Source organism: Aythya marila, assembly GCF_965140915.1.
Source record: "Aythya marila genome assembly, chromosome: 8".
Lineage (NCBI taxonomy): Eukaryota > Metazoa > Chordata > Aves > Anseriformes > Anatidae > Aythya > Aythya marila.
This window is the reverse complement of record NC_139049.1, coordinates 29,957,556-29,979,250: the sequence shown is the minus strand read 5'-3', so window position 1 is coordinate 29,979,250 and position 21,695 is coordinate 29,957,556. Positions and strand designations below refer to the sequence as shown.

The 21,695-nt window shown below is 44.3% G+C and overlaps 1 protein-coding gene across 1 annotated transcript; it reads right to left on the bottom strand.

Annotated features, from left to right (window-relative positions):
- Positions 1-1,339: 1,339 nt before the first annotated feature.
- On the bottom strand, positions 1,340-14,387 carry USP1 (ubiquitin specific peptidase 1). Its single transcript, XM_082766106.1, has 9 exons — positions 14,266-14,387; positions 13,899-14,090; positions 12,979-13,102; positions 12,513-12,620; positions 11,995-12,155; positions 10,749-11,467; positions 9,459-9,629; positions 8,343-8,544; positions 1,340-3,687 (listed from the first exon to the last, which is right to left on the bottom strand). The coding sequence occupies exons 2-9, from the start codon at positions 14,066-14,068 to the stop codon at positions 2,955-2,957; spliced, it is 2,388 nt and encodes a 795-aa protein (XP_082622232.1). The 5' UTR covers positions 14,069-14,090; positions 14,266-14,387; the 3' UTR covers positions 1,340-2,954.
- Positions 14,388-21,695: the final 7,308 nt, after the last annotated feature.

Genomic DNA, 21,695 nt, shown 5'->3' with positions numbered 1-21,695 from the left:
GAGGCTCTGCAGCCCGCAGCGGGTGCCAGGAGGAAGGGGAAGCAGCACTGATGATTCTCGTTTTCTCCCATGCTCTTTTTTTTTTCCCAACAGCTGCGTAGTGGTGGTGCTCTTCTCAGCTTACGGGTCTTTGAGTGTTTCCCTTGATCACGTCATCCTGAACTAGGTCTGTGGTACGGGTTGTAACACCAAAAGGTCAGCATGGAAGTTCCGATGTGAAGAAAAACTATTCCTCTAACCTAATCCTTTTTTTTTTTTTCCTTTCCTTGCCCTCATTTCAAAAGCTCATTGCAGAGCATGGAGATGTTAAGAAGGTGTTGAAGGTAGCAGGGGAGTTGGGGACTCTCATAATGGCAGATATTAGGGAGTAAGGTCACTTTGCAAGAGATTGCTAGGAATATGTACAAATAGATTGGGGGGAGGTTGGAATCCCAGTACCATGAAAGAACAAAACCTTAATTCACTGGAGTACTTATAGATAATTTTCTGGCTGAAGTAACGATATGTTTTAATACAAACTGTGGACAACTGTCCCTTGCTAGTACTGTCTAACCCCCCTTCAGCATAAATCCGCATGGCTTATCAGTACAGCCAGCTCAGCAATTATGTAAAACTCGAGTGTTGTATCAGTGAAGGCTAAAATTGAGCAGTCACTCTTTGTTTTCAGTTACAGCAAACCAGGGGTCACGTGTAGTGCAAGACATCGGCTACTGCGGTGTATTACTAGTTCAGGAAGGGCAGCGAGTGCTTTATTTGAATAAACCTCAAAACAAGGAAAAAAAAAAAACCAACATGAAAGAACAAAAACCATGAAAGAACGTTTTATATATCCTCATGCCATGGGACTGGTTTTACTGCAGCATATTCCAGCTGGTGACATTTTGCCTTCAAGCGCTTACACAGGCCAGTCCTCTCAAGCCCTACGGTACGATGGAAGGCAGCCGGGTCTGTCTTTGTTGGCACTGTAGCCACTATTTTGCTGTATATAACCCTATTTTGTTTCCACGGAACATTTCCTGTTCCTATAACTGGGTAAGAAAAAGATGTCCTGGGTCAAGTGTGGAAAATAAAACTTTTTCTGCAGGCTGAAATTCAGCAAACTCCCTAAAAAAAAAAAAAAAAAAAAAAAAAGCATTCTGATGTGATTTGGCTATCCTTGCAAGGTAAGATTACAATTATTTTGGGTGATTTTTTTTTTTTTTAAAGTGTAAGTACTTCTTGTTTTGGACAGTGAAATTACTTAGTACGATTACAATGTTTTGGTATCTCATTGAATTCGTAATTCAAGATTTTTCTCCTCCGCAGAAATTATTAGACAGCTGTTCAGCATGAGGTTTTAAGCAGCTCCAAGGGTAGTCCAGCTTTTTTTATACTTTCATAGTGAAAGTACAAGTTTTCTTGGCTGAAGCATGTTTTACCTATTGCAATCATGGCCTGTACAAAAAACAGCAGTCCATCAGATCATGAAAAATACACCAAATATATTTTCATGACTTATCTCAGTGTTTATTGCATTATAAAAAAAAGATTAAAAGATTGTTAAAAAAAAAAAGGGAGAATAAACAGGTACAGGTTTCTAGGGCTTTTCTTATAAATAATTAATATTTGAAAAAGCTTAAACATATTCTGAAAAATAGGGTGTGCTTACATGCTGGGTATCTTTCCTTGTCTGTCTGTACAGCAGCACTTCACGTCATGTCATCTGCACTCTGACAGCAGAGCTTGGTGTATACCATGCCATGTATTTCAAATTCTGATTGATTGCAGTTTACAGGACGCTGCTCAACATTTTAGCATCTAATAGATGAGTTTGGATTTTAATCTCTAGCATTTAAATGTCCAACATTTGTTTTTACAATAATCATAGTTTTCCTTTTCCATTGCCTCCAAACCTTACTGTAGTCATCAAGTCCTGTGGCGTTAGGATGTGGTACAAGACAGTTAAAAACACAAAATGCTGCTACTTTAGAGCGCTCTCATCTTCCCTTTCAAGGTGGATCATTTCCCAACCATTCTGTAACGGTGCCCAACCACTCCCACTTCCCCCTTTTTCCTCTCCGAAGACAAAGTCTGACTTAGTCATCTCTGATGCATATCATATTTTTTTTTATTTCATATATACATTCTCAACAAAGCATCAAGCCAAATGCTTTCGTTTGCTCACCTTTCAGTGAGCTCGAAGTACAAAATAACTGTTATAAGATCACCACTAAATTCCAAATCCACCCAAACAGATATGCATATTAGAGGGCTTTACTCTTAAGAAGTACAAAAGTATTTTAATTACACTACACGCTCCCTGTTTTGAAGTATTAATCACACCTATTTACACTTATGCCCATTTAACACCTATGCAACAAGATGTAAATTAGAACATCAAACATTTCTATTAAGTTCAGCTCCTTCCAATACACTAAACAAAGCTGTAAGCCCCTTTTCTTGTGCTTTGGGATGCACTGAGCGGTATAGGACTGGGTAAGGAGAATGCCATCAGCAAACCATGTCGATTACTCAAAGACTATATATGAAGTATTACTTCGCAAGTTACAAAAATACACAACTTCTGATGAAATCTGCTAGTTAATATACATTTACTCCAGAATATGAATACAAATAACTTTTATTAAAAAAAAGCTAATAATACAAGAGGCATGTCTGAGAACTAGAGCTGTGTTAAAACCACTACCATGTATTGTAGGCATCATTCAGGAACTATACAAATCGGTATTCCTAAAAGATAATATCGCTATTCAGCATAAAAGTTACTATGTGAGTTAAGTTCTAGGGCATGGTTTATTAATTCAAGTTGAGCCACTTACACAGAACGCAAAGACCAGAAAATTTATGATCCAGTAGCTTCAAAAAAACAAACTTCTGTTTCTTCCAGGTAGTCCTGATGCAAATCAGGCAATAGCTGTATGCAAATCCTTAATATTTACAGTCAAAATACAGTATCACTCTACAATTTTCTTATAAAACAGTAAGTAAGGAGTTGACGTAGATGACGATGTCGGAGAAAGAGAATTCAGAAAGTCCTTTTCCTCTGTGACCTTCACTTCAGAGTCATCAAAAAGCAACCACTTTCCTTCATACTCTTTCAGGCTCTGCAATACGTACAAAGCTTTGTTTTCTAGTCCGCTGAAGGCAACCCCGTTCTGATCGCAGTGCTCCGTACTGCACTCCACGCTTCCGTTAGTATTGCTAGACTCCGGGTTTCTATTTTCGGTAACTATATTAAGAAACTTCTCAGCGTTAGCTGGTTTGTTATTGTACAAGTCACAGTCAGACTTGCTCTTCTGTCCCCCCAGAAGTCCCACAGCTTCCATGTTCTTTTTGTTCAGAACTTTCCCTGGCTGTGCATTCCCGTTGACTCTAAAAGAGACTTCGCCGTCATCGTAGTCTTCGGCGACAGTTCGCGCTTCCTCCTCGTTCAGTGGTTCTGGCTTAATCATTTCGTACATTTGGTCAGTGATGAAGTTTCCCTTGTCTATCTCTAGGCTGTTAAGATCTGTGATTTTGACAGAGGCTGTGTAGTGTCCACTGCTAATTGTAATGCCACTGTGCATTACCACGGCAAATAATCCGTAGGTGTCGTTAGTTGGCTTCGTGCTCCATTCTTCTAGTGACAATTTGAGAGGCGTCAGCAGGGGAGTGTTTATCTTGGACAGCCCACCATAGCAATCAAACCTTCAGAAGAAAAACAAAGTTAGACATCTTGCCCCCTCAGCACACAATAAATCCTGCTTTAAAAGGCCCACACACTGAGCCTGTATTCTTGTTCTTCTATTAGTAGCATAGAGATATGAACGAGAGACAGAGCGATACGAATGTGAAAAGCTGCTGCTTACTTTTTTCTACTTGCTTATCACGAGCATCTGCCCTAGGCACCAATTAAGTAAAAAAAGCTTTTTGCAGGTATGCATACTGGTAAGTCTTACAGCCTAATAGCCGTGTATTTTAACTAAGGGACTTCCCTTTTCAGAAGCTGATGCCTCTTTACTTAAAGTAAGCTTTAAATAGTGACAAAAACGAGTTTTTCATTGTTATCATTCATGCTTCTGTGATTATACTTCCACTTCTTTACAGACATCAACCTGCTTACCAGCTTTGATAAGCTTTAGCATCCAAGGTACAGAGTAAGCAGGGTTTTTTCCTTAAAGGTTTTGAAAAAATCACTTGCTAAATGTCACTCAAAGAAACTGAATTTTTACTATAGTAGGCAGTTTTTCTCAGATCACCTTAATGCCCTGCAGTGTATTGCCAATGGTATGCAAAGGACAGTTATCTAAGGATAATTAAGTAACTTTCTTTTTGCTAGGGATTGTTCATTAACTGTCCTATCTTAGTTTCTTTATGCAATTATCTCGCTGATTCACTTTGGAAAAGCGTCTGGCATTTCCATAAACACACAGCATCTTGCTCTCAGCTCAAACTTCTCTCATTGTAAATTCCTAAGTCCTTTCACTGAGGATCTTCTATAGAGTTTGGACAGAATTCTAAGGAGTTTAGAAAGAAAAAAAAAGAGTCGGGATTTAATCAGCTCTTTTGCATATTAGCCTCTCTGAATCATTCAGCTTTTACATGATTTACATACTGCATAGCCAATATAATTAACCCCTTTATTTAACAATATCTCCTGGTGTCCCAGGAGATTTCAGTGATGTTTCAGCCTTAGTCAAACATTAGGGTGTCATAGGGAAAAGCAGTGCAGAACACAAACTCTGCAAAACATGGGCATCAAAGAGCCAACTACTGTTATTCACCTTTACTTTTCCCATAATAAAGTCTCATAATTACTTTTAATCCAATGGAAATGTAAACAGACAACAGTATAGGCATAATTGGAGTTAACAGAATATTGCTTTGGTTTTACTGGGTTTAGTTTTGATCCTGCTGTACTTTTAAATGCGTTGCTAATGTTCCCAGCCATAAACCTTCATAAGCACAAACACACTCACACATACACAGGTGCCCTCAGTCACTCACGTGTACTCAACTCCAACCTCAGCACATTTTAGACCTAGGTTTATAGTGAACATTTGACTGCACCAAAAGAAAAACAGCAGATCATCAGAAATAAATCTTAAATTTTCTGGAAATCCCTATTGTTAGCCAGAAAGAGATACTCAGAAAGTGCTTACTGACAGTCTAAGATCAGAAATGCAGTCCCACTCAAGCACACTATGACAATCATATTAAAATAAAACATTAAAAAACAGGCTCTACCTTTTTTTCTGAATGAGATCCAGCATCAGAAAGATTTGGAGAGGAGGGAATAAGAGAGGAAATCTTTTCCTATTAGCTTTTTGTTCTTCTTAATGATAATCTGAAGACAGAAAAATTGCATGCCAAGTACTCTGCCTCCTCTGACTGCTGCACAGTAGTTCATACACAACAAACCTGACTTCTGCAATTCTATTTCTGAGGCATAAATTCGTGGAACTTTACCCACTGTACTGATTTAATACCTCAAGTTATTATAGACCTTAAAGGCTTAAGCTATTTTACTGCAACTCTTCTGACACATAAAACATTAAATAAGCCAAGTAAGGATTCTCCAGGGCATAAGCTCTGCTTTCACTAACTAGCAAATGTGACAGTTACAAAACCTCAGAGTAAGACTTCATTAAAACCAGTAAGTCACCTGCTCTTACCTGATACCATTTCACTTGTCAAATACCTCAATTTTCTCTTAGATGCCAGTTGTGCATCGTGAACAGGCTGAATGAGATGTTACCAGGTGCACGGTTCACTTAATAGCTTCCTCATCTGAGCGCGGGGCTGTTTACCCCCCTGACCCAGTACTTCCTCTCCCCACCCTTGCCAAACAGCATTACTCAGCCCCAGGCTAGTAGATGTTCACACTGGCTGCTTTATTTTTAAAAGCCACTTTGCAGGCCAGTCTAAAAAAGATGGAGCAAAGCCCTCCTAACTTCAAATATTTATTTACAGTACCACTGCTTTCTGCTTTATTTTTCTTCACTTATTAAACTCAGCTGTCAGAAAACTCAGTAGAGCATGACTGAGAAGCAGACGAGATTTCAAAGATTTTATTGGAGCTAGGAGAACAGTGATAGGAACATTCTCAGTTTAAGCGTCTTAGTTAAAGCAGCAAAACCATCTGGTACTACTTTTAAGGACAAATTACGGCAGTCTTGTCCATGGAGAACAAGTTTTTTTGTTGTTGTTTTTGTTTTTTTACAATAAATATTACAAGTTAATTGAACTGGGGGAAGCTCCATCAAAGCTTGTAGTGCAAAACACGCCGTAATAACAGCAACTCCAGCTACTGTAGGGGAAGCCAGCACTTTATTTACTAGCCTTGGCTCTCTTGGCTCTTTCCCCATTTGACTTGCAGCTGCGTGTTATTACTCCAAATCAGTATGTTTAGCAGTGACACGGTTTTGTCCAAGATAAAAAGTCCAAGCCAAAAACCGAGAAGCGATCCTCCACGCAGTTTGGTTCATCACTGCCTCCAGGACTACGTTCGATTTTTCCACTTCTACTTCCTCAACCTCTGGCTGCTAGAGCTTGGCAGAAAACACAGGACACATTCAAAGGGCACAGGAGGAAGACCATAAGAGGCTGGATTCACTCTGACCTGGGTACAGGTCTTAGTATTTTTGGAGCAAGGACCTGAAGAGTGCCAGGACAGAAGAGGTAAGTGACTCAGCAGACAGCTGGTTAGCCTGTAAGCTGCAAGTGCTTCCTCACAGAAACAGAGAGGTAGCAGAGGTAGGCACAAGCTGAAGATAACGTCCAGGTTCTCTCTCTGAGATTGTGTTTTTTGAATAACCTCTAATGATAATGATTCCACCTCACATCAAAGGCTATCCAGTAACATTACAGTTGTCAGAAGAAATGTTAGCAGACTTACAAAGAGGAAGTTTTTTCCTTTCCACTCAAATCAGAAAGTTAATACTCCTAACAACAAGCACTAAAAATTGAGGGTGAGAACTCCACTTTCAAAAAATCTTAGTAAACTACTAGTAAAAAAATATCTAATACAATCCCTGAAAATAGTTCTTCACAAATGGGATTTATACTGACCTCAGTTATCAGTTCACAGCGTGTCCTGTGACAAGTCACACCACTCATACTTTGTGTCTAGTGCCAAAGGTCCTACCCACTTCCAGTGGTGACACAATGGTTAGAAAATGCCACTGAAGGCTTCGTGTGTTAATTTCCTGCCGTCAGGATGACTCTGAAGGTCTACAGCCAACCTACAGGGAATGGCTAAGCACCAGGAAGTTGGTGCATAAAAAGCCAAGCCAATTGGTGCCTAAATAATGTACTGTAGGTCACAAAGGAGCTCTGTTAAGGCTCAGAACAAAGCCGTGCCACCAGAACACTCCGTTTATGCAGGGTTATAAACCAGGCAGGCTGCAGCAGCGCAGTGTGCTTGGCTCTCTCAAACAGATGCCATCGGCGGGATGCTCAACCAGCACGTTTCTCTTCTGTTGCAGCATCCAGCAAAGTTAATGCAGAGCGCAAAAGCTACGTTTTAGTGAGTACTGGAAAAAGCTGAAGGAAAGATCAAGTCTGCAAGTGTTATTGAAATCGTCTATCACTCAAAAATGCAAATCAGTCGTATTAACAATTTTCTAAAGGGTCTAGGGGAATATCATAGTTAAAAGTTCTCATTTCTCATTATTTGGATCTCACTGGAGCTACTGCAAAATGCTGTGCCGTAAGTTGTCACGGCACTGTTTTATTTGTGTATCCTATTGCAGGGATATAATCATGTCTCTCACCCTAAAGGAAATCTCTAAACTCCTCAGTATGAATAATGGTAAAAAACAAGGATTTTCTTAGTATATAACAAACTAATTGCTTGGCAGTTGAACATGAATGCCATTGATCTATTCCTTTAAAATAGAGCATTAGCAATTTGTCTGTAGTGTGTTAGCTCTTCAAAGTGTTGATCTAACCCCTCCCCTCCCAGTTTTAGTACTGCTGTTCAGTTAAAGACCACAGCACCGCTAGCTGTGAGCATAGCATTCGGTTTTGTTCTCATCACTTGTTCTGCTGAAGTACTTAAAAATACCTTTAAGCTCTCACACACAGGTGATGTTAAAAGAAGCATGGGGATATTGAGCTGTTCTAAGCATAGCAGTAAAGCTTTTTGGCAAGACGCCTCCTAAGAGTCTTTTTTCCTGAGGATAAATTTTTGTCACTGCTTCTAACAATCAAAAGCCCTTATGAAGCTAAGTCAGCGAGACACAGCCCCTAATTTCAATCTAGAAACTTGCTTTTGGAGAATTTAAGGCATTTTCATCTCCTCTGATAAGATTTCCCTTTCAACAGCACTGTTTCATAACATAGCGAATCAGCATACTCACTCTATGCCACTAGCAGCAAAGCACTTCAAATGAATTGTTATAACTTCAGGCATTTTATCAAATAAAAGACTGCGTTCTGCTTCTGTGTAATGATGGCAGTTCTCGCAGAAATATTTATCCTCTCCCACAATCCTTTCCACTGATGCAAACTGCGAAATTGCCCACTTAAGAGTCTTCATTTCTGTTTTTGGCTCTGGAGAAACTGAAAAGAGAATCATTACATTCATACACACATGGTTATTTGTATTTCCAATGCATCCCATCAGAAAAAACAAAAAAACAAAACAAAACAAAAAACTACCAAGAACACTGTGAAGAATACCCAATGTGTGAAATAGAATATGTATTCCAATCTTTGAATCATTTCAGGAAATTATGCAGCCACCAATCAATGGATGCTCTTACCTGAAACATACACGCACATATAAACGCCACCACGTACACACACTGAACATGGAAGCACTTCAGCAAAACAGGGTGGACAAAAATAGTTAAAGTTGCTCTGAACTAAGTCAATGAGCACTAAAAATGATCTATTTAAAATTCTGAAATTCACAGTGTCTTGCTGCCATGCTGACTGCTTACTTTTGAGAGTAGGTAAAAGTCAGGCACGGCTCGCTACCAGCTGTGGCTCACACCAGAGGACTAACATTCCCAAATGTAAAGCACACAGTGCTAACGTAACAACAAAAATGTTCTCTAAAAATAATATAAATATTGATTTTTAAAGCAAGATTTATTTATTATAAGAAAAATAAAAAAAAATTTCTTCTGCTTAATATTGCATTCATAAGAATCTTACCACGGAAGAAAGGACAGACCCAAATCAAAGAAAATACTCATTTATAAGCAGGAAAATATGTACATGAGTGAAGGACTGTAAGCAGCCTGTTATGCGTTAAGATCTGAGGCGATTTTAATAGTGTCTGGATCCGTCTGCATTAACTTTAGACCTTGTAAACACAACGCTGATAATCAGGACAAGAGATAACAGAACAGCCTCTAATTTTAACCAGCACAAACAAGGGACAGATACGGCACTGTCAAGGAACAACGCCTTCCTCAATGGCTGTCTGAAGCAGAAACAAACCACAACCCTTTTCGGTAATTACTTACTTTCAGAACTTTCTTCAGTTTTAGAAAGTTCATCTTCTTGCACTGGAACGCTGATGTCCTGGAAGTCTTCTCTTCTTTCAGTGAAGCACTCGCACTCCAAGCATCTTGTTCTCAGTACTAACTGGCCCTGGAACAATTTCTCCACTAGTTCAAAAACAGCCAGCTCCGTACCTAGAGAGAGTATATGCCACACAGCTTACTTAGGCGTGCTTTGTTCAACAGACACTACAGAACCTGGCGACTCTTTATGGATAAAAAATATCACAGTGTCAGATATGTGGTGCCTCAGGGATTCTACAGAGGAGTAATGTAAAAAAAAAAAACAAAAAAAAAACTGCTTATCACATGAGTTTTCACAGTATCACTACCTACTACTGAACAGGAAGCTTCTTTCTCTTTGCTCTCAAACTTTTAAGTTCTAAGATTAGATCCTTCTTTTATAGTTGAAGTTTCACTTGTCACATTCTAGACAGTGTTTGCCATCAGTGCACTCACTACCTTCTTTGTACAGACCGTCAGCCTCCTCAAGGAGCATCACACTTGTTTATATTGCCTGCTTTGTATTTGGTCTCACTTCCTCTCCTCCAATATTTACCTGGATTAGTTGGCCAATTTTAGTCAAATCTGATGAAGAAATGAGGATCTTGAAAGATTCTGCATTCCTTCAGATGTTTTCATAAAAATTGGTGGTTAGATCAGAAAAAAAAGCTCCACGTTAGTGACTACTAACGCATACTGCGCCCCTTCCCTCAACAGTTACCTTGTTCTGCTGACACTCAAAATTCACACCTGCCAGCCAATTCGCACATGTCCTGAGGCTTTCCTAGTTCCTGGGAAGGCTGAAAATATGGAAGGACTAAAGAACAGGAAGGGAAGGTGAGAATATTGCTTGTAAGGGCTTAGGACACACACCCATTGCCTGCAGGGTTTCATTCTGTTTTCTTTATGTTTCGAATTCACTTCCTATTTCTATAGATGACAAATGTTAGTGGGAATATAAACCTGGTAATATGTTTTTTTATAAATATATATATAAAAAATATATATATATATTGAATAACGATTACACGACATTAGTGAAAGGCCTATTTAGATCTAAGCTAAACAAGCCAGGGCATAAAACAAAAATTACAAATGTATAAAACAATTTCAAAAACATCTTGTTCAATTTTTGAGAGTGTAATTCTGTATTTAGAGAGCTCTGCTCGCAGTGCAGTCTGAACGTTGACTTCCAATGCACAGTAATTCCCTTATCATTCTAATTTTAAGCCCATACACTTGTTCACCAACCTTCCTTTTTTGGTTCTTTTTCAGTTCCTTTTTCATTATGGCTTTCCACAGGAAATGCTGGTTCATGACCCTCTTCTTTAATGTTATTGCCATTTTCACTCTTTACAGAAGACTCTTCAAGCTCACAGTCATCGTATTCTTTCGCTGGGTCTTTGGATCCCAAATTTGTTGTCAACTTTCCCAGACTATAAAATTTGGACAGAATACTGGGTTGTTTGCACGAAGATTTTAACCAGTTTAACCGAAGCCGTGACTTCTTCTGTGTGGGCTTCGCACTCTCGTTTTCAGTGGAGCACTTGGCAATGGCATCGGTTTGATTTTCGAGCTTTTCTCCCGTTGCTTTCCTCTTCGACCTGGTTTGTCTTTGATTTTCTTCTGCTGCAATTTGTTCTTTCGATACTTTGGATTTTTTCTTTGCGTTGCCACCTTCGGCATCGCTTTTTCTTTTCCCGTTCCCTTTGAGCAGCTTGTCTTCGGCCACCTCTCCCACAGGGCCGCTCGGCTCACTGTCCTCCTCCTCGGCAGAGTTGCCAATTCCGTTGCTCTCAACATTTTCATCAAGTTTTTCCTCCAGTTTAGCTGCGGGCTCTTCCAAAGGGAGTTTGTTCAATTCTTCCTTCTTCAGTAGCTGACACGTTTCTTGGATGTTACCTAGGATACACTGCAGAACCTCCTGGGCATCGTGCTGCAAGTAGCCTTCATACATAGGGTTGAGCTCTCTATTAAAGGCAAAGGTAAAGGAGCAAAGGGATGATGAGCAGATTACCAGCTAGCTAACATGACCAGATACTTAAATTAGAGAAGTTTCGCTACAAAAGCAGGGGAGGATCCCCTCCAGGCCTAGAAAGAAGTCATCTCTCACAGATTCCCATGGGAAGGTAGCCACAGCCTCATGCCAAAGAGCACTTAAACACACGTTACGTTCAGCTGCAGCCTCGCAGTGCTACTTCCCAGGACAACAACAGTACTTACATACTTCAGGCTAGCCACTGCTTTAAATCTACTGTGGGACTGAAATCACGTTCTTACAAAAACAAAATTTACTTCCAAATTTATGATACCATAGAGGTAACAATAAACACAAACCTCCCCTTTGAAATGTAGGAAAACTTCCTTCCTACAATCACGTAATGAGGCCCCAAATTTAAGATCCTCTACCCCCCACGTCTCTATCGCTGTACCGTACAATTACAGCCACCTCCAAACTTGAGGCGAAAATTCGGACAGAGTTTAAGACAACCTGTACCTAAGGGTATTGAGTAGCCTTCGTGGCTGAGTAGCGAGTTCATCCGTGTATTTCTCCGGGTTTAAGAGAAAGCTGGCTTGAAGCTGCTCAATGGAAAGAATCAGGGAGTGCAGGCTGCAGATCAGCTCATAACTTGCCAGGGGATCTTCTTTACAATTTCCCTGCAATAACAATGTAAAAGGAGTAAAATACTTGCAGTTTTGTCTGTAACAAGCAGTTACACTTTTTCTCCTGTCCTCACTTAGTTTTCTAACAAACATGACAGATTTTCTGTCCTGTATGGGAAATGAGTAAGCTTAGGCCAATGTACTGCTCTTCTGCCAGTAGAAAAGAAACCCTGAGCACTGCCAAGTCTGAACACAAGTTCAAAACTTCTCAAGCTTATTTTTACCTGAACTAGCCCGATACTTCAAAACTTTTTACAAACAGAAGGAAACAGCTCTGTTTTCAGTACTGCCCTGGCACATAGCCTCACCCGCACAAATACAAGTAAAGGAACAAGGAGGGAGATACGTTACCTTGTCTGCTTTTTGCTCGCCTTCTTCTTTCAAAGATTCTTTCTTCTTTGAAATGATGTTGTATAAATGCTTTACTCCAGTTTTAAAGCCAGGACAAAAATATAACACCTAAAAGCAACAGTTTAAAACAAAATAATAACTGGTGAGCTAAGTTATTTGACATCACACGTCCACGCTTACAATCCAACTAGCTTTGCATCTCCCAAGGCTGCTGCACAGCACGCAAAGATTTGGGATTATTCAGGGCAGGGACATGGCTCAAGTATTTAAACTGACAAATTAATTATTCAAGGCAATCCATGGTACACACCACTTCCTGCACTATCCTCTTTTTTTTTTTTTTCCCCTAACTGTAATTACATTCCCTGTATGCAACACCCAGATATCTTCCATACAATGTCAAACTAAGAATCTCATCTAAACCAAAACAAAAGGATCTTTTTGAGGCCCCGTGACATGCTCTTACCTGAAGGATGCTGTTCAGGTAACAAGTGTTACCGAGATTATTCAGGCCCACAAAAGGCAACATGTTGTCTTTCCTCTCGCAGCTGACAAGTGATGGAGGCTGTGCTGCAGGAACAACCTGGTCACTATAAAACAGTGCAAACAGAATCAATGACTAATAAGAACAAATAAAAACGGTGTCAAAGCATTTCCGAGAATGCCCACATGGCTATTCTAAGTACTCACAGACAGGCCAACTCAACCGTAACCCTTCTTTCTAGTAACCTACTCAAAAAGAGGCAGGTTTACAAGGCGAGTGTGCCTGCCAATTATCCCAACGCCCACCTCTCAAGAAGTGGAGTGATTTAGCGAATCAGCAAAGTTCTCTGAACAATACTTCTGCGTGTTTTTTGTTCATTCCTAGGGCAGCACCAAGACAAGTGTGATGGGTCTAGCTCATATTTTCCCTTACTGCCCTTCACTCCAGATTCTTACCATTCATTGCTGGGAGCACAACTTGAGAATAAATACAGAAGGGGGAAAAAAACTAACAAAAAAACTGGCACATTACATATCGCGATGTGTATAGCATAGAGATGTGCTATCCTGATACACCAGACCCACATCTCGAAGCCTCCAGCAGGTTGATAGTGATGAGGCAACTTTTCTTCCTCCCATCCCACATCCCCGCGAGCTGCAGGGAGGCGAGTGGATGAATTCACCCACAGCAGCGAGCAGCACGCTCGGCGCTTGTGCTCCCAGCATAAGGGACCTTTAATATTCGGTGTTCTTTCAGCAGAATTCATTTTGTAAAAAGTTTGATAGCTAAAATAAAGTTAATAAAGGAAACCGCCTTCTGTCGAGGTAACCCAGGGGAACTTCGTGCCTGCACCTCCCGAGGCAGCCCCCCCACACACATACACACACGGTGTCCCCACGTACACGTCTCCTCCCCGCGGCTCGGGGCTGCTCCCGCCGCCGTCCTGCGGCTCGGCGAAGTCCAGCGCCCGCTTGGCCTCCTTCTTCTGGAACAGCTTCAGCGACAGCCGGCTCCGCTTCGACGGGCTGCCCCGCGGCGCCGCCCCGCTCTCGCTGGGGAGCACCCCGGGCATCTTCCCGGACGGGAAACGCCGCCTGAGGCGAGCGGGGAAGGGGGGGGGGGGGCGGCGTCAGGCCCAGACCGAGCCCGACACCGGCCCCTCAGCCCCCTCAGCCGCGTCCCTCACGGCCCCCTCAGCCCCCTCACGGCCCCCTCACGGCCCCCTCGGCCCCGGCCCCGCCGCCCCCGTGGCCCTCCCCCGGCGCTCACCGCTACATGGCCGCCCCGCCCGGCCCGGCCCGGCCCGTCCCGGCCCCGCCGCCCGTCGCTATGGAGACCGCGGGCCCCTGCCTTGCCGCCCGCCCCGCCACGGGAAACTTGGCGCGTTTGCCTTGCCGCCAGGACCCCCGCCCGCCGCGCTCCTCGCGCCCAGCCGCCGCGGGCTGCCCGCGTCAAACGCCGGAGGAGGAGGAGAGGTGGGAGCACGCTGGAAGCGCGGAGGCATAGAGGAGGGTGGGATCCGTCCGCTCGCTGTATGAGGGAGGGGAGGAGATGCCCCAGCGAGCGCTCTGCCGGTGGTACCGGCGCCGAAACGCTGTCTCCGCCATCAGGCAGCGCGCAGGGCAGCCCGCGGGGTCCTGCCTGAGCGCGCGCGGGCGCTGGTAAAGGCCTGGCCGAGGCCCGGGACTCGCGCCGGGGGAACAGGAAGGGGGGGGGGGGGAGCGGCTGGGCCGAACCATTCCGTAGAGACACCCCCGCCCCCCCTCCGGAGGGGGAAGTGGATTGGTCCAGGGGAAGCCCCGCCCCTTCCCGCCTCAGCCAATCACGGCGGGAGGCGCCGTGAGGCGGCGGCCGGCCCGCAGCGCCCCCCAGCGGCTGGTTGAGGGAGGGGGCGGGAGGCAGCTGCCGCCCTGAGGAGAAGCCCGAGGGGGGACGCGCGTGGTGCGAGCGTTTTAATAAAAAAATAATTAAACTGTTAATAAAAAAACTGTTCCCAAGCATTGCACGAAACGAACACCTGCACAACACAGAACCGCCCCGCTCAGCCAGGAATCCGCTCGTGGCTCTGCTTGCTGATGAGCTCTCGCCCATACATCCATTGCCACTCGCACGCTTCACAAATTTGTGAGAATTGGTCCATATTTACGCCTTATAAGGCCGGTTCCTCACAGCTCTTCTCTCGTGGGACTTAGCATGAGATGGGAGAATTGTGGCAGCGATGTCACCACATGTCTTAACAAAGCATAAATTGGCTATATTAGGTCTGTAGGCTACAACGCCGTGGAATTGAATATTGACCCAAAATGTCAGAAATCTTACAAAGGTTCACTTTTTTGTCTGAGAACTGAGGGGTTCTGTGTGGCAGGTGGAGTTTTTAGGCACTGGTGTTACCAGTCGCATTATGAGAAAAGCCTGGTAAGGCAGGACGCTTCTTTGTTGGGATCACACCCGTGACTCACAGGAAAACTTTGGTTAAATAAATAAATAAATAAAATCTAATTATTCACTAAGATATTTTACCCAATTAGTCTCATAACTGACTTTCAGCCATACCCAGGCACTGGCCTTAGATCCACACCATTTTCCAAAAGGTCTCAGTGCTGGCCCCGTCCTCGCTGTGTGCCTGTGTTTTACCCCCCCTCTCAGGCAGCTCCCCGGGGGCTCACCTTTATGTCTTTGGGTTTCCTGCACAGCAATGGATAACTCTGCAATTTGCTGTGGCAGATGTGGAAGTGATAGAACAAAATTGGAAGCCTGCCTCTTAGACGAAAGAGTGTTTTTTATGGCAGTTTAATTTTGAAAAGTTCTTTGCGATCTTTTTGGATTTTTTTTTTTTTACCTCACTACATGAATTAATTATTATTGTAGATCAATATCCTTAAATATACATTTGAATCATGGCAGAAATGATAAATACTCTGACAGTCATGCACACACAAGCTACACATATTTGGCTATCCCTTACAGGGCAAAATACACTCATACACCTGCACACGGACAGGCCCATCACCTGAGGAACCAAGGTTCAGAGGCTCAAGGTAGATATTGAGCTAAAAAATTATTTATCTGTCCAGTGGGACTGACAAAGCCTCAAAGCTGGCCAGATGGAGAGCTCCCAGTGGAAGTTAAATGGATTTTGCGTTTGTCCGAGTGCCTCGGGGGTCTAGGGTCTGCTGCCCTGCCCTGCACCCGTGGGCAGATCCCGTATGGGTTCTGTTGACCCCATCAGCTCATGGAAACCCAGCTCTGCAGAGGTTGTCTCATATGAGACAAGAAGTCTTAGGAAGTCTTGTCCGTGTGGGTGGTGCCCCAAAGCCACATAACTGCTTGGTTCCTTAATAAGGAGTTTCATTAAATCTGCCTCATGCTGCCCTTTTGAGTGGCCAGCTGAGCAGCCCTTTCAGCAGGAGCTGGGAGCTGTTGGGCAATTAGGACCATGGTAGTAACAGGGCCGTGCAACTGGGACCAGGTGAAATCTGTCAGTGTTTGGACCTTGAATCAATCCTGGGCTGGAGTAAACTCCAAGGGCAGGAGTCGGTCATTCCAGGCAGCCTTAGGTTTGGTATGACAGCGCTCCTGGCACATCCCTGTCAAATGGCATGACCGAAGTGGTTTCTTACTTATTTGTATTGCATTTCAATAAAAGTCTACCCTGTCAAGTGCGTGGTTTGCTGTCTGCTTTAACAAACATGATACAAGACCATTTACGTGATGTGCAGCCTGGTAGATCTCAGTGGCAGGTCTCCTCCTGAATGCATTGGACTTTTTCATCTGGTAATTTCACCTGATCATTTATAAACCTCCTCCTAAATAATTTCTCTCCCTTAACATGCTTATAAACTGCTAGCTAATTCCCCATCAGCATCATTTTGACCAAACCAAACATAATTTTTAATCTTTACTTTTAAGTCAGTTATGTTTTCTAAAGTCAATATAATTAAAAGAGATATTTTGGATGAATTATCTTTAAGTTCCCCTCACTGTTCACAATACAAAGAGCATATTTTTAAACTAAACTTTATATTCATTAAAACATTAATTACTATTGATTTTAGTGCATTTAATTTTAATTCTATGACATCAAATGATGATTTGAGGTCAGTGCAGTTGCAGCATTTTAGGATTTGCTTCTTTAATCTCCTTATTTATTTTTCAACCATGAAAAAGGACGGGGAAATGATCAGATGGTTCTTGAGTAGGAATCAGGAAGATGAAGAGAGATGTCACGGAGATGAGTTTTTTTTTCTGGGGGAAAGCCAAGGACAAGAAATCAAGGACACAGCAGAGGCAGGCTACCCACACCAGGTGATCAGACCGACTACAACACCACCACTCTTAGGAGAAACCTCCTCTTCGCCAGCCTTTCGCACAAATTTCTATGCACCCTCTTAATGTATGGCTCGCTGTCACCAGTCAATGCGGGGAAGTCTCTCCAGCGGGGTGCTGTTCTGTTCAAATGTAAGGAAATTGGTTTCTTTTCTGTATCTCTCCAGAAATAGAGCAACACCTAATTAAATATTTATGGCGGCTTAGCAAGCTCAATAAAGGAGCTGTTGTCCAGAGGCTCTGCAGCTCAGGCTTCTTACAGTGAAGGAGTGTTTCGAATGGGGCCCGACAAGGGAGCAGGTGCAAGAGGCAGTAATTGCGTGTGTACGGTCCTGAGATGCTCACATGGGCAAGACTGAATTATGTCTAGCACTATCGACTTCGCAGCCGTGTGTTATAAAAGTGACCACGCCGGGAGATGAGAAATCTCCACGGACACAGCCCAAAATAACCAGGTGAAATGCCTGGAAAGAACAGATGCCCAGGGGATGGGATTCGGGGGACTCTTGGAGGAAGGCTCCCTTACAAAGCACTGTCCCCTGCAGGGGAAAAGCCCCACGACCTCGAGTTGTTGCTGAGCTACATAAATTAGAAGTCTGGCATCTCCTGGGGACCTCCGAGCAGGAAGATCTGAAACCTGCCCTTGGCTGTCCAGCAGTCACAATCGCAAAACCTATTTCATTTTTGAGGAATACAACTCTTAGATAAATGCCCTATGGCTGGAAAAATACGAAACCATTCACAAGAATGAGAATACTGACCAGAAAATACCATGTGGGTGCACATGGGAACAATCTGACTGCTGTAGAAACACAGAGCCTTTGAAAGAGGAGACTCACCAGAGTTTTGCCCGGTTTGCAGTAACTCAGGAGGTCCATTTTTTGTGGCTTGGTGTCCGCAGGAGCAGAGCTGCCATCTCATCCTGGCCATGGGATGTTCTCCACCAGATCTGGCTGATGCTGAGGGCAGAGCCACTTGTGCAGGGCACCAGCACCAGGAGGGAGGCAGGGGTTATACCAGCTCCAGTCCCTTCCTTTTAAAACCTAGCCAGAAAGTTTGACCTGAGTGTGGCCAGCTGTTGCCTAACGAGCTTCAGATTAGGCACCCTTAAAGATACAGACTTTAGGAAATGCAGGAAATCATAAATCAGAACTTGCCACGGTTCTGTAAACTCCACGGTAAAGCCTGCAGCGAGCTCCTGTTCGTTTCAGCTGCCAAACGGAGAACTTGAGCCACTGGAGAACTGGAGCCTTGAGCCACAAAACATCAGCTTTTCAGTACACAAACTTCAGCTTTTCAGTAGTGTGCTCCTCCGTGCTGCAGTTTGTTGTTGCTGAGATCAGGATCCATTGCTCCTGATGGCACAGGCAGCACACAGCTATACAGCCACAGCTCTCGTTTCTCTCTCTCTTAGGAGAAAACACAGTTGGATGAGATCTGTGAACCCCCTCGAGTTGCACGTGCATCTACTACACCTAAGAAAATAACAACGATGACACCCATAGCGTAGAGATAAAGCAGGTTAGGTCATAGTAACACACGTGTGGGGTTCTGTGAACTGAAAATCTGCCAAACACGAGAGGGTTTTGTGAGCCGGTCCCAGACAGATCCTCTCCCCTTGAGTCTTCCTGAACACCAAGTCCTGTACTGCAGGAAAGAAAAAAAAAATATATATATATATATATATGTTCTATAAGCAGTCTCATTGCATTGTTAGGGTATTTCCCTCATCTTTTGTCTGCCCAGGCATATTTTATTTCACAACTTGCAGCCTGCTGAGCTGAGGAATGTAACATCTGGCTCCACAGCTCCGCTGGCAGCAGAGGTGCAGCTCTCTGTTATGTGCAGGAATAGAAACGAGAAGCCAGGTGCTGTATTTGCAACCCATCATTAAAACAGCATCAAAATAAAATCTCTCCTTGTCTCTTTTTGTGTAAACTGGGATATTATTTCCCTGGGAAGCCGAAGCAGCAGGCAGTAAGCCCTGCCGAACACAAAGCCGAGCCTTCTTGCACCATCTGCTGGCTGCAGCTCCGCGCACGGAGCCACCTCCACCAGATGCCATTGCTCGTCTCAAAGCCGGGTGGTGTGTCCACATGCGGAGGTGTGAGACATCAGGGTGAGATGGTTCGTTTGTAAAAAAGCAAACTTCAGGCACTCCATTTGCTGGGAGCCATTTCTGCTGTTTGTAAGGAAACCACAAAAGGCCCTCCATGAACCTCGCACGGCCACACCACGGAGGGGACCACAGGGGTGGGATGCAGTGATGCTCGTTGGGCTCCTTGCCCTTCGCCGACACTTCGGGTACATGAAAACGCAACACAGCCGGTGTCACTGCCAAAGACACCGTGCTTGAGGTGAGATGAAGCACCCCGGTACAAGAGGAACTTTATTAAAGTATTTGTGATGGGAAGGGACGTGGGAGCAGCTCGGTGGTGATGACATGGGCTCAATGACATGGGCTCGTGTGTCATCCTTCAGGGTGGAGGGTGGAAGTGCAGGGGGTGGGAGGAAATACTCTTATGGGAAAATGACCCCCAAGCCTCCTGGCATCCAACTGATGTGGTCTCTTTCACCTGAAGAGTGCAACACACGTGAAACTGGCTTGGCTTCACCCCAATTTACCCTCATTTTAGTGCAGAAACATGAAACACCATCACTCCCTAAGAGATAAGCAGCGTTCAGAGATTCAGGCTGATGGAAAACAGGAACAGAAAACAACCATAAAAGTAGACTTATGAAAAAAAAAAAAAAAAAAAAAAAGAAATCATTGTGTTTTACAAGATGCATGTTTAACAGAAATAAAAATTTCCCTTTCCCTAAGTAGATTTGGGGTCTGCAGATGGATGTTTTCCAGCTGCACTGATGCTGACCATGCTCTGTGCAATGCCTTTTATTGGCTGTGCTTGCAAAGACAAAGCAATTTCTTTTAGGGCTGCAGCGAATTGATTTGACAGGCAGGCTCACATGTTTTGGTTTGAACATCATAAGAGTCACCCATGTGCTATGAGGAAAAGAAGCCTTCTCCATCCCTGCCTGGGGATCAGCAGACGTGCACAGCTCGGCACCGGGCTGTTGGCGTTTGATGGAGCACGAGGTTGGTTCCTGGTGGCTTCACCTTCTCCTCCCAGCTGCAGAGGCCACAGCTGCCCACAGAGCTTTTCCCCCTACATCCAGCTTGCTCCCAAATGGAGCCACCTCGCTAGGTTAAGAGCGATAGGACTGTAGCACTGAGATCCTTCTTGCAGCAGCCTTTTGCCCCTTTGCCCCAACCAAAAAGTGCCCGTGGAAGCCCATGGCCATGCCAAATGGGTGAACGTGGATTTAGCATCGCAGACCGTAAAAGGCAGAGCTCGTGCTGTGAGGGGGAGCAGTCTGCATTTTTGCTACAAAAATGGATGTTGGCACAAGTGCAGTGTGCTATAGAACAGAAATTTGGGGCTGCCTTGCCAAGAGGACGCGATCACATCAGCCCCTGGTCCCATTGTTACAGAGTGTGGAAGCCGCATGGAGAAAAGCCCTTCCTCCCAGACTCAGCCCGCTCCTGTCCGCCTGCACTTTGGAGATGCCAGGAAAAAGCCCACTGCAAAGCAGGCGAGGGCAGGTCTCCTGCAGGAATGAATCCCACCACCCAAGGGAAAACAATTTCTCCAGGGAAACCCTTCCCTAGCATCCAAACCACTGCTGCTTTTAAAGAAAATTGGTAGCCACAGCTTCCATACGGGCAAAGGCCATGCAGTTTCTGCTTGGCACACACCACACACCCGGTTTGGTTGTTAGCACTGCTTGTGCTGAAAAACACCACCACGAGCATCCGAAAGCTATTAAAGAGCTTGGAGCTCGCCCACAGCTTCCCCACCTCTGACCTCCGCTGCTCCTGCCCCGCCTGCTCGCTCCCTACCCGCAGGGGATACGGCCAAGCCCTTAAAAAACACACCTAACAAAAGCTTCACCGGGGCTTGAAAGACCCTAGGGACCCACGGTTTGGTCGGTGGTGTTTGCCCCTCTCAGATCAACCTTTGAGGCTGCTACAAACATGGGCTGGTGCCTGCCCTCTGGAAGGATCCGGCCGCAGGGTTTGGGGCAGCGGGGCCGGCAGGGGCTGGGCTGACCTCTTCCCGTGGAATTTCACCCAGCATTTTCTGCAGCAGGAAGAAAAATCCTCCGAGAGGCTTTGTCTGGCTCCAGAAGTAATGTGAAGGGCCCGGGGCTTTGACAAATAAACATCCCAACGGCCCTGAATGGCTCCCAACCCTTCCTAGGAGTGGGCGGCCTGTCCAAGACAAACGGGACAGGGGGTTTTTAAAGCCTTGTGATTGTGTACGTGGAAGAGAGCTTCTTTGTTTCCAGGATATCGGGCGAGTAAAACCTAA

Excerpts from the sequence above, each read along its gene's own strand:
- USP1 (XM_082766106.1), bottom strand. The coding sequence starts at position 14,068 with ATGCCCGGGGTGCTCCCCAGCGAGAGCGGGGCGGCGCCGCGGGGCAGC. Across the intron at positions 12,621-12,978 it reads ACCTGAACAGCATCCTTCAG|GTGTTATATTTTTGTCCTGG; the intron begins GTAAGAGCATGT and ends TGTTGCTTTTAG. Across the intron at positions 12,156-12,512 it reads GCGAGCAAAAAGCAGACAAG|GGAAATTGTAAAGAAGATCC; the intron begins GTAACGTATCTC and ends TTGTTATTGCAG.